Source organism: Pogoniulus pusillus, chromosome 10 (genome assembly GCF_015220805.1).
Source record: "Pogoniulus pusillus isolate bPogPus1 chromosome 10, bPogPus1.pri, whole genome shotgun sequence".
Classification (NCBI taxonomy): Eukaryota; Metazoa; Chordata; class Aves; order Piciformes; family Lybiidae; genus Pogoniulus; species Pogoniulus pusillus.
This window is the reverse complement of record NC_087273.1, coordinates 30820869-30834221: the sequence shown is the minus strand read 5'-3', so window position 1 is coordinate 30834221 and position 13353 is coordinate 30820869. Positions and strand designations below refer to the sequence as shown.

Sequence of the window (13353 nt, the reverse complement as noted above, 5' to 3'; positions counted from 1 at the left end):
TGTACGCGCTTACACCAAACTCCCGCCTGCTTGTCGGACTCCCGCAGCACCTAGTGCCTGACGGCCCGTATATAGGGCCGGGTTCGCTCCCTCGTCCCCGCCCCTTTGTCCCCCTTTCACCAACCGCCGCTTCCTCCGCCGTTGCCAACTCTGTGTGTGCGTGTGTGTGTGTGTGCGCTGGGGGGAGGGAAGGAAGGGGGGGGGGTGGGGGAGGGAGGGGGCAGCCATGCCGAGGGGGCGGCCTCCCAAACCCAGTAGGGAGACTAGCAAGGCCGGCAGCGAGGCAGGTAAACAGCGCGGCCGGGCGAGCGCGATACGCGCCCGGGGGTGGAATTGCGGGATCTGCGAGAAGGCAGAAAGCCTCCGCGGGCTCCGCATATAGTCCCCGGATATGGAGGAGGAAGGCCGGGTCTATTGTGTGAGTGTATAGGCAAGAGGGCGGAGGGGAGGGAGCCTGGCCCGGCCCTGCGGAATGATACCGAGCGGGCAGCTCCCGCCGCCCCACACGGTGCGGCGGAGGAGAACCTGCGTGGCCGGCGAGGCCCTGCAGGATCCCGCTTCTCGGGTAGCGGCGGCTTTAATGGCTCCTCGCATCCACAGAGGGTGTGGGGCGAGCTCGTCGCAGCGCGGCCGTGGCTTTTGCTTGTTGGGGCAGGAAGATTTCTTGGCCCAGACTAGCGGCCTTGCCTTCCTCCTTCCTGGCATGCCTCGGGCTGTGGTAGCAGTACTGCGAACATGCCGGGCTGGCTGCAGCTGGTGAGGGCCAGAGGAAGAGCCCAGGCGGGCTTGCGGCAGCGGTACAAGACAGGAAAGCGCCCGACTCCCTCCGCCGCTCTTATTCCTCCTGCCTGCCCTCCCCCCTGGCTCTAAAATAATGAAAGCTTCGAATAAAGGGCGATAAACGATTGGAAACAAAATTAAACTCTTTAGTTTTTCGATTACCAGAGGGAGTTTTTTTTTTAACGTTTAAAAAAAATCCTCATAGTAATTTTCTTTGTGAATATATGTTAAAAAAAAAAAAGGTGGTTTTGTTTCCCAAACGAGTTTTAGTTCGTATGACATTGTTCTATGTTTTAAAAAACATTTACCTTCATTTCAGTGTCGAGAATACTGAAGGACAGGATTGATTTGATGCGTTTGGGGTTTTCTGGCAGCGGTTTGTAGCTTGTGAGTTTTATGACTCTCTTGTGTAGTTTGTTCCTAATGATGTTATTAAAGATTTGTTAGTAGTATCTGAGTAAGGCCCACAACCTGCAAAAAATACTGTTTCAAATGGACCTGATACCTTCTTCAAGGACTTTAGTTTCAACAGAAGCATGTAGCAGTAGATATTTAGATCTTAGAGCGAGATTTCCTAAGGAAATTAAAATGCCATGGTTATTTCTGTCGTGAAAAATGAACTGATTAATATTTTCAGTATATATTTAAAATATCTGGTTTGCGGATGATCTCTGGCTCTTCGAGAGGAGTGTGTAGGTGAGTGTTCTGTGGGATGTGTTCTGTAGAACTGAAATCTGCTGGCAGTTCAAAAAAGCAAACAAAAAACCAAAACAGGTTGTACTGTTACATGAGCGTTGGGAAGTTGGCTAAAATGTTTTCTCCAGCATGGGAACCCTAAAGGACCTCAGATTTTTTTTTTTTGGAGCTATTGGTTTCAGCGTTTGCACACTAAGTACTAGATAAAGGATCCAAAAAGCTTTGGCTGTTACTAGTTTTGAAAGTTGAGATTTTTTTTAACAAGATTATTTTAACTAAAACATCTGTTTAGCTGTCTAGTAGGTCATGCAAGGATATATCATGTAAATCTAAGCTCCTGCAGTAGTGGTGCAATCAATGAATCAGAAAAAGATAAGAACAGGCTGTCCAGAGTAAGTGCCTATTAGCTCTGTCCCTCTTGCTTGTAGCTTGACCTTGATCCTGGACTCTTCCTATGGTAAGAAGTAAGGGTGGCATGACTCGTGATGAGCTTGATCATATTTTGTGCATTCCTTGTGTTTAATTTCTTTAAAACAATTTGCTAATTCATTAAAAGAAAATCATGAACAAGGAAGCTCTGGCTGAGCAGGGCAGCTTGAATCTGGGAAATTCATGTTCTTGGAACATTTGGCTGTTTGTCCTGTTCAGATTCAGTATTTCTGAATTTGAAAACTGTTTGTGAATTCCACATGCTTCTCTTTTTAGCAGGAGACATTTTATTTAGAAAATAGACGTTTACAAAAAATGAATGTGGTTTTTGGTTAGGAAATTGTATGGGCTCAGGTACTGTACTTTTTTAGTGTGGCCCTTGGAATTTCTACAACCCTGGTACACTAATGTCTTTAATAGAAAAACAGTATTGCTCTCTATAGTTGTAAAGTCTGCATGATCATGGTAATACAGTTTTGGAAGAAAATAAAGGTGAAGCAGCAATGTTTTGTTATGCAGCTTCTTGTCAAATATTGGAACATATTCTTTGTTCTAGGGAAATGAAATAAAACTCCTGAACAATAGTCAAAACGCTATCTGGATCTCAGTGCCTGCTATTCTAAGATAACTTTTGCTTTGCATTGATAATGTTTTACCAAAACTGTCTTGAGATTTTATATACATATGTGTGTGTATGTATATATTAAGTCTAATTGAATTATTCAGATTGACTTCTGTGATGGGCACAAACTAAAATGCAGAAGGGTCTGTCAGAGCATATGGAAGCACGTCTTTGCTGTGAGGGTGACTGAGCACTGGCACTGATTACATGAGAAATTCATGGAGTCTGCTTCTCTTAGAGAAACTCAAGAGCCACCTATATGTGACTCTGGAAACTGGCTGTAGGTAGCCCAGCTTGAGTGGAGGGGTTAGGCATGATGAGCTCCAGTAGCCTCTTCAACCTTAACCATTCTGTGATTCTCTTCTGAGGTGAATGAAATAAAGGGTGTGAGTCTCAAGAGGCTTAAAAGACCTAATCTTTGGTGTTTTGAGGGTTTGCTGCTCTTTGATTCTTGTTCTGGCTGCTTAGCAATGGTTCTATAGCAGATGCTTTTGCAGAGGCATGATGAGTCCTTGGCTCTTATATCCTGAAAATTTCAGGATAAGACCTTGAATATATATGAAGCAAGAAGAATGCATTAGAAAACAAACAAACAAACAAAAAGGCACTCCATGCAGGTCTTTTTAAACAAAGAAAAGGACAGGCAATTCTTAGCACATAATTTGTGTTAACACGTTTACACAGGTTTTTGTGACATAGCCTTCGACTTATGAAGGAAGTTAAAAAACAGAATCATTAACGTCTGTGGCCTCAGAGTTGCCAGTGTGGCTGCTGTGATTCTAACCGGCGTTACTGAGTTTGACCTGTCAAGAGTCTGAGGCCATGTGAATTTTCCGTAGTCTCTGGGGTGTCATCGCCAACGTTCATCTGAGAACCAGCGACTGAGGGACAGTTCTGTTTACACTGTTCCCCTAGGAGTCTCTCCAAGACACTCAAGAGTGATTTCCACTATTGTTGTGCAGCTAAAGTAGCAAAAAAAAAAATACGCAGGGTAACATTTATTGTGCCCTGTTTATATTGGTATATATTTTCTCATGCTTCTTTCTGAATATATTCACTTCACTGATTGAAGCTTGGACATCTAATACTTTCTTAGTATTAATCCCTCACATTTTACCTTTTTTTTTAACTAGCTCACTGCATAAAATAGGCTTTGCTGTCTTTAAGATACTAGCGTAATGGAAAATGTGCTTTTAAAATATTTTTGGAGCCTGGGAGAAGTGCCTGAAAATTGAAAAGAAAAAGCCTTGAAATGAAAAGTGTTTTGGAAGGTGCAATATGATTTTGCTCTGAGAAAAGTTTTTAAAACCGTGGTAGATCTTTCACTGTAAGGATTCTGAAAAATCTTACTCAACTCTTTAATTAGAATTTAGGAATGAAGGCTTACTGTTAAGCTGGAATTGAAATAAATAGCAGGCTTTTATTGTTCAGTTAGATAGCAAATGAAACAGACAATCTTTGAATAAATGTTTCTAAATATCCAAGGGCTGGTCAGGAGCAGGGGGACAGGCTCTTCTCACTTCCTGTAATAGGACAAGGAGCAGTGGGTGTAAATTGCAGCACAAGAGGTTCCATCTCAACGTAAGGGGAAACTTCTTTACTGTAAGGACCACAGAGCACTGGAACAGGCTCCCCGGAGGGGTTGTGGGGTCTCCTTCTATGGAGACTTTCAAGGCCTGTCTGGATATGTTCCTCTGATGTGTGCTAAATTATGTAGTCCTGCTCTGGCAGAAGGGTTGGACTGGATGATCTCTTTGGGTCCCTTCCAACCCCTAACATCCTGTGATCCTGTGAAAACATACTCATTATAGACCCAGAACAGTATTTTACATGCTTACAGCTGGTTTATTAACTACTGTAATGGATACCGGTTTTTTCTGTTCTGTGAAAACTTGACATTTTGTCACTAATTCTTTCTGCTAATTTGTGAGTGTTCCCATTTTATCCCAATAAATTTATAATGTTTATCATGAATTGGTAGTCACTACTTCGCTGTTTCTGTTACCTCAGGTGTATGAGAAGGACTTTGAGGACTGTATGACTGTTCTTCCACCCTAAGCCGTGTTTTCCCCTGAATTTTTCTTCCCCATAGAGAGGATCCTTTCTGTTTGTACAATGCTGCTTGTCACTGTTTGAATAACAGCAATATAAAATGACCAATTTTGACTTGAACAATTATGATTAGTTTCAAATAGCAGAAGAGAACTTTTTTGAACAGCAAAGTGAAATATTCACAGGGTGCACTGAAACAGTTCTTATTGCTAGAGTGTACGTCCTGTGGTTAAAGGCTACTTTTACACAAATTCAAACTGAATTCCTTTATGAATACTGTTTGAATTTAGGATTTTGTGCCTTCTTCAGAGGGCTTGGATTTTAACAGAATTCACATATAAAGAGTAGTAAATACTAAATACGCAAAGTTAAGAAACACAGTTTAACTCAGTCCTCTTGCATGAGTTGAGAAGTGGGTGTATTAAATCAGGGGAAAGTCAGTTCTGAGGCTTTACATTCCAACTGTTTATTATTCATTAAAAATGTAATTTGAATTCACCAGTTAAATCTTTTCTGAATTAGAATCATAGAATCAACCAGGTTGGAAGAGACCTCCAAGATCATCTAGTCCAACCTATCACCCAGCCCTAACCAATCAACTAGACCATGGCACTAAGTGCCTCATCTTTTCTTGAAGACCCCCAGGGACGGTGCCTCCACCACCTCCCTGGGCAGCCCATTCCAATGCCAATCACTCTCTCTGTGAAGAACTTCTTCCTAATATCCAGCCTATACCTACCCTGGCACAACTTGAGACTGTGTCCCCTTGTTCTATTGCTGGTTCATACTTTGTAGATTATTTTAGAAGTTGTGCGCTATGATTTGATGTGGTGACCTCTGAGTGTCCAAAGAAGAAGGACAACTAAATGTGTTACCGTAGAAAATATGATCTTTAGGCTTCAATAGTGATACTTCGGTTTCATCATCTCACTGTTCTGCAACAACAAAATTCAAATTTGAGGGGTATGTTTGGTCTTGTGACAAGATGGACTTAGATTGCACTGGTGTACTTGAATTCCACATTGGTTCATCGCAGTACTTTAAACGAGTCTATGCCTTTTCCTCAGTAATCTATTCAGTTAAATAACATATGTTTAAGTTCTGCCTGTGTGATAACGTAAGCCCTTCTTTTGTCCCTTCTCCATAGCTTTCTGGTAATTGTAGGTCCTCTTTATGTTATCCTTTATTGCAGTTGTGCTCATACCTTCATACCTTGTTCATTCTTATGCATTAAGTGCTTCTAGATGTAATTAAATTTCTATTTGAGAATTTTCATGTCCTTTTGAGTTTTTCTCCTATAGTTGGATTGTAGCACTCTTAGGGAGAGGGGAGATAATCTAGAAAATAATTTTGGTAATTTTAAAGTTTAACAGTGTAGAAAGCTGGGCACAGGTAAGAGTCAAGGTCTCAAGCATGAGAAATCACATGAAAACATCTGAAAAATTCTAGCTCAGTATAATCACATGTAGCTGTCAGGAAGCATAATTCCGACTTTGGAATATTTAGCAATAAATACAGCAATACTAACCTGAATATCAGATAAAGCTATCAGTCGGTTAAAGAATGTCAATTTTCTGTTACCTGTGTAGATCAGGATGATGTGGAAGGTACATCTGTTTGGTGAGTGGCTAGCAATTAAGCATCTTCTGGCCAATTTATCACTTCCTTCTTCAGGAGTATGTGGGAGAGAATTGAAATAGTGAAAGAAAAAAGCTTGTGAATGAGATGAAAACAGTTTAATAAGTGAAGGAAAAAAGTTTAATAAATGAAGGAAAAAGGTTTAAAAACAAACAAACAAAAAAAAAAGATGAAGAAACTCAACCAACCAAAACTCCTAACCAAGTAGTGCAAGGGGATTCACCACCTCTCGCAAACAGTGATACTCAGTTGGTATCTGAGCAAAAACTACTGTAGAAAGACTTCCCTGTTTGTATTGCTGAGCGTGATGTTGTATGGCATGGAATATCCGCGTGGTTCGTTTGTGTCAGCTGTCCTCTCCAACATCTCTCCCACCCTCAGGCTACTCATTGTGATGGCAGAATGAAAAACAGAGAAGGCCTTCACACTGTGCAAGAACTGTTCAGCAATAGCTAACAATATCGGTGTGTTATCAGCATTGTTCTAATCTCAGATGCATAGCATCATACAGGCTGTTGTATGTACGTTAACTCCATCCTAGCCAGACACAGTACAGTCTGTTTAGCATTTAACCATCTATGATGGGACACAGGAATTCTGTGTTCTGTTAGGCTTTCTCTGCTGCCTGCAGTGCATCATTGTGACTGCCCCTTTTCTGGAGCCACCTGTGGTGCTGCAAGGAGTGTAGCTATTTTGTGTTGGCAAATGCTGAGCAATTGACACCTGAGTACACATCCCAGCAGTGTGCTTCTGGAAGCTAAGTGTCTGGACTACTACTACTTTAATAAATTCCACTCTTAGTATTGACCAAAGCATAATAAAATTACCTTGTCTCATAAAAGTCCATCTCGATTGATTTCTGTGTTTTTATCTATGTGGACTGAGTTGAGTCTTTCTCCTGCTCTTCCCATTAGAAATCAGGAAGAACTCTTTGCTGCTTTTGCTTGTGAGTTCTGATTTGGATTTAAAATAATCTGGTTCTTTTATGATTGCAGAATGAACCAAAATCTTTTAATGGTTATCTTTTTGTGTTCTGTCTTCAAGAGTAGTATGAGGAAACATCAACAGTGCCATCCCTGTTTTGTTCTCTTGTCTTCCTACTTTCTTTGCACTCATAACTTAGTAAATAGGTTTTGATAGGGTCAGACCCTTTTGTCCATAGACTTGCCAGCTGCCATTTAACTTCAGTGACAAGATTTCATCCATGAATTCCACAAGCTTGAGTGTTGTATTCAGTGTCCTCTCAGTTGGATGCGAGTAGGCTATTAGAGATCTAATAAGGCTGTGCTGCATTTACAACTGAATGCGTCCATCTGCACCTCGCAGAGAGGGCTGCAAGCTGCCACGAGGCACAGTGCTGCTTACATAAGGAAAGGAATGATTGGGAGCACTCTCATTTTGTCTTCCTTCTTCCACACTGAGTTGCCATCAGTGGCTTACAGCAGAGAGCACCTGCTTGCTGACTCAACTGTGAGGTCAAATTTTCATCAAGACTCTATCAACTCTGCAGTTCAGCTGACCTGAAGCTTGATTGCTGCTGTTCAGTGAAGGGTGATTAGTTTGAAAAGAACTTAGAGTTTGTAACATTAAGAGTATTTAAGTAAATCCTACCCTTAACTGGAAAGTGTATTATTGACAGAGACCTCACAAATCCAATCCAGGTATTTTGGGGCATTTTGGACAAACTAAGAATACAGACAAGATGTCTTGACAGTGCACAGTGAGCTAGGTACTCTCTGTTTAGTTTAATTGTATTGATACTTGACTGTCTTTCTCAAGCTGTGATGGAATAGAGTTGATTTATGTTGCAACTAGACAGTCTTGCAAATTGGGGAAAAAATACTCATTAGCTTTTGCACTGTTTCTATGCAGTTAATACAAATAAATGGCAGTGCTTTGAACTTTGCAGCTGTTCAATGAGGTTTATCATTTATTATAGTGTGCAGACCTGAAAGAACCATTTATTTTTCAGGGGATTTGCTATTCTGATACTAACTTAAGTGTTTTGTCTGTGTGCATTTATAGGTGTCAGTATCCTCTCTAGTATGAGCATATTCGTTTTTTCATGTTTTGTTTTTTTTTTTACTTTAGATGGGTTAATGTCTTCTCCATTTAAAAAATGTAGCTTTAAACTTTGCTGTTGACTGTTATTTGCATTTTGTTAGTTGATTAACAGAGCACACACTGGTATTTTCATCTGGACAGAATATATTTGTCAATAAACAGATTGCTTAATCTTTGTGCCTAATGCATTCTTCTGGGAGCACAGGCATCACTTCATCTGTTTGCAGTAGATTTGCTAATCTGATAAATAATCAATTGTGGCCATCAAACACTATGTCACTTATGTCACTATTTTTATTTTGCTTTGGTACACAGGTGAATGTTTAGACTTGCTTATAAATGAACAAACTTCTCAGAGCATTTAAAAGTATAGAATCTTGTAAAGTGCATTTTAAGTAGAAGATTCTGCAGTGACAGGATCACCACTGCCCACTTCTTGAATCAGCATAATATATTTGGGTTTGGGTATTCCAAAATACTGGCCTTGGGGTATTTTGCAGTGTTTGGCTTGTTTCATGATCCATGCTGATGCATCTGAAAGCATTTTTTTTTAATGTGCTATAAGGAAAGATGACTGCACAAGTGTGCTTTATTGCCAGTTTCTCTGAAATATGGTAGCATAGATTGCCTTGACTTTTTTACAGTATAGAGATATCAGTGTAAACAATGTGTATGTCTCATTATTAATCCTTCTGGCAAAAAACTCTGTCAAACTGTCACTTAATTTTTACATTGAAATGATGACAGACAGGAGTCATACTCAAGAGTCTGTGACACCTGCCTGAAAAGTTAAAATATAGCTCATTTGCTTATTACTTTTTCAGTTGATGATATATCTTCTGGTTTTATTTTGTGCATGTGTCTATTTTCTCAGTTCTAAATGCAACAGATTTGTCCTTACTGGTACCCAATTGCTTGATATCAGTAGAGATAGTATTCTGAATACTCTCTTTGTTGCTAATGGAAGAGTAAAATAGAAAGTAACTTCCAGCATCTTTAATGAAAGGAAGCTGTGCAACTCTCTGAATCACCTGGTATTTGATTGGTAATAGAGGACAAAATTGTACTTAAGTGAGAATATAAGTGAAAAAAGATTATCAGTCTTTCCCCTTAAGCTAGTTTAAACATAGCATGAATAAATGTGCATTTAGATTTTAATCTGTGTTAAATCTCAATCCTCCTCTTTGAGTCAAAGTGAAACTGACATAGCAGAGTTGTTTTAAATCCAAACTGGACTGTTTTTCTATTCATACCGGCTGTAACTACTTAAAACAATCTTCAGCCTGATCTTCCAGTAGTTCAGCCTTTGAAGATTCCTGGAATCTAACATAAATTGATTTGCTGTGCCTTATCCTTAAAGGCCTTTAGGCAAGCTTCTGCAGTAAGAGTCCTGCTGTTGAACAGCCTTCTTCAGGCTGGACTGAACAGTTCAGTTGCTGGTCCAGTTTTGACTTCCAAACATCTATCTGTTGCTCTTTAACAATATGAAAGATAGGACCAAAAAGTTTTGCAAAGAATTATAAAGACTGTCTTGGAAAGCACAACACTTAAGATGTTGCAAATATATGCAACAATTTTTCTAAGTGTGTGCCATCTTCTTGTTCTTCCTTGGGATCTGGAGGTTGCTCAGGACTTAAAATTGCCCATGAATGCATCTTGATAAACTCCTCACACATCAGTACAGGGTGTGATGTGCTCAGCTCCTCATTTACCAAAGTTTAAGTGGTCTTTATGTTCTTCTCTGTGTTTTAAGATTATGCTTTTGTCAACCTTTTTTGTTTATTTTAGTGGTGATCTTTCCCTTCTTTTAGAAGAAAAGCTAACATACCTTACTCCTGTATATCTTTGCATCAGATGGTATGATTTCCTATATTTATAGTTACCAAATTCTCCTGAAATATCACAAGGATATTTGTTTTTGTCATTAACGTACGGTTAATTTAAACACCTTTTGAATTCTGGAAAAAAATAATAGTCTGTAGATTACTCAGTATTGACATATATGCAGGTTGAAACCTGAAGGTGCACAATGTCATGGGACCGGGTAAGATACATCCACAAGTCCTCAAGGAACTGGCAAGTGAAATTTCTAAGCCACTAACCATCATGTTTAAGAAGTCTTGGCAGTCTGGTGAAGTTCCCACTGACTACAGGCCAGTTAATCTCCCCTCTGTGCACAGCAAAATCATGGAGTGGATTGTCCTGGAAACTGTACTAGGACATGTCAAAAATAAGGAGGTGTTTTGGAATCAGCTAACACTGAGGGCAAATTGTACCTGAAAAATTCAGTGGCCTTCCATGACACCATTGGTGGATAAGAGCAATTGGTGTCACATGCTTGGACTTGAGTGAAGCATATGGGACATTGTCAAATGATATCTTTGTCTCCAGATTGGAGAGACATGATTTTTTGGATGAAGCACTTGGTAGATAAGAAATAGGCTAGATGGTCACATTGAAAAGTTGTGGTCAAGGACTCAATGTCAAGTGGAAACCAGTGATGAGTAGCATTCCCTAGGGGTTGATAATGGCATAAAATGCACCCTCAGTGAGTTTGCTAGTGTCACCAAGATGTGTGATGCAGTTGTCATGCAGGAAGGAAGCGATGCCATCCATAGGGATCTTGACAGGCTGGAGAGGTGGACTTGTGTAAACCTCATAGAGTTCAACAAGGCCAAGTGCAAGGTTGAATATTGGGGTTGAAGCAATCCCAAGCACAAATACAGGTTGAGTGGCGAATAAATTTAGAGCAGCCCTGTGGAGAAGTACTTGAGGGTGTGAGTTGACTAGAATCTTAATATGATCTGCCAGTGTGTTCTTGCAGCCCAAAAAGACAACCATATCCTGGGACACATCAAAAAGTGTGACCAGCAGCTAGAGGGAGGTGATTCTGCTACTCTGCTTTGCACTTGTGAGACCTCACCTGGAGTACTGCATTCAGGTCTGGGGTCTGCAGCATAAAAGAAACATGGACCTGTTGAAGCAGGTCCAGAAGAGGATCATGAGGATGATCTGAGGACTGTAACACCAGTGCTATTGAGGACAGAGACAGATCGATAGAGTTAGAATTACTCAGCCTGGAGAAGAGAAGGCTCCAGGGAGAACTTAGAACAGTTTTCCAGTAGCTGAAGATGGCTTATAGGAATAATGGAGAAGGACTTTTTACAAGGGTCTGTAGTAACAGGTCAAGTGGTGATGGCTTTAAACTGGAAGCAGGTAAATTTAAATAAGATTTAAGGAAGAAGTTCTTTACTGTGACAGTTGTGAGGCACTGGAGCACATTGCCTGGAGAATCAGTGGATGTGCTCAGTTCCTGAAAGTGTTGAAAGGGACTTTGATCAGTCTCATCTAGTGGAATGTGTTCCTGCCTATGGCAGGGAGCTTGGTGGTAGATGATCTTTAAGGTCTGTTTCAACTCAGTTCATTCTGTGGTTTTATAAATTTATGAAGCATTGGCATAGATTTCCCCCCCTTCCTTTTTTTTTTTTTCCTTTCTTGTTATGCCAATATTCATAGGAAATAATTTTGTACCCATTATCTGCTTGGGTACATTTATCACAAGGATGTTTAAAGTACTATACCTTGTAATGAAAGCTGTGCTTTTCAGCTTTTGAAGAGCTGTGACCATTTCAAGAATCAAAAGTACACCTGTTACTGATAGTGTTTCATATACTATGAATTTACAGGTGATAATTTAAAGGATGCATAATAATAATTGGAAGATTTATACATATTAAAGGTTTGTGATACTTAAGCAAAACATTTCTGTCTAACAAAGGTTCATAACAAAACTTTGCAACGCAAAAATGTACTGGGCAGTTTAGTTCAGAACTGGGGAGTTTTAAGTCTCTACAACTTTTTTTTTTTTATTTTTAATGTTTTTTAAAGCTGTGATGTTTCACCCAGAATGTGCTGGAATGTTTCCTCGAGCTTCCTCAACTGCAAGCTTTTTTGTCTGTGAGGATTTTAGCAGGAAATACAAACAGTCAGGACATAGGATGGTGGTTTTATTTCCCTCTACCCTTGCCTTGTAAAAGGTACAAGCAACAGAACAGACAACCAGCAACAGAACAAGGGGACACAGTCTCAAGTTGTGCCAAGGGAGGTATAGGCTGGATGTTAGGAGGGAGTTCTTGACAGAGAGAGTGATTGGCATTGGAATGGGCTGCCCAGGGAGGACATGAAGGTGTCCTTGAAGGTGTTTAAGAAAAGTCTGGATGAGGCACTTAGCGCTGTGGTCTAGTTGAGTGGCTAGGGCTGGGTGCTAGGTTGGACTGGATGATCTCGGAGGTCTCTTCGAAACTGGTTGATTCTATGATTCTTTGAATGAGGCAGAGCATTGACATAGGTGCAGTACTGAGCAGAAATACTATATGAAGTGTAATCTTTGGTGTCTTCTGAGGAGATGCAAACAGGATACTGTAAACTTCTAGTTGTTTTGTTGCATCCTATGTCTTTATTCTTCCATGCATGGCAAGAAGCGTGACTTTCTTAAAGGGAAACTCAGGATTTGCTTTCAAGAAATCACAGAAATGTTCAGGTTGGAAAAGACTCTCAGAACCACTAAGTCCAAGTGATAACCCTACTCCACAAGGTTCACCTTAAGCCATATCCCGAAGCATCGCATCCAAACGACTTTAAAACAATCCAGGATTGATGACTCAACCATCTGCCTGGGCAGCCCATTCCAATGCTTGTCTGACAGTAAAATCAATGTTAACTTTTGCATCCTGCTGCATTCCATTGTGGTAGTGTTTGAAACTGAATTATATTTTTTTTTCCTCTTTACTGTCCTTGATCTGCAGTTGATTTTTGTTTTGATGTTATTAATACTGCCATGAGTGCTTTTTGCATATTTTAACCTCTGCTGCTAATTGCTTTTCTTTGCTTGTGGTTTGTTGGTGGTTTGGGGTTTTTTTTGTTTTCTATAAGGGAAATTCCTTAGTACTATAGTATCTTCTCAAGTGAAAAATGTGTTTGACTTACTTGGATTTAAGATAATAAGGAAAATATGTCTAGGGCTGAATTTAGCCATTTTGGCAAGAGGACACAGAAGCTTGCAACTTGTATAT

The 13353-nt window shown here is 40.1% G+C and overlaps 1 protein-coding gene across 4 annotated transcripts in view; it reads left to right on the top strand.

Annotated features, from left to right (window-relative positions):
- Positions 1-221: 221 nt before the first annotated feature.
- Positions 222-13353, top strand: part of ZNF236 (zinc finger protein 236) — a 75501-nt gene continuing 62369 nt past the window's right edge. For 3 of the 4 annotated variants that reach the window (XM_064150124.1, XM_064150123.1, XM_064150122.1), the window contains exon 1: positions 222-287. In XM_064150124.1, coding sequence (XP_064006194.1) covers positions 227-287 — 61 coding nt within the window. In that variant the 5' untranslated portion in view covers positions 222-226. The other variant, XM_064150125.1, reaches the window with a different exon arrangement.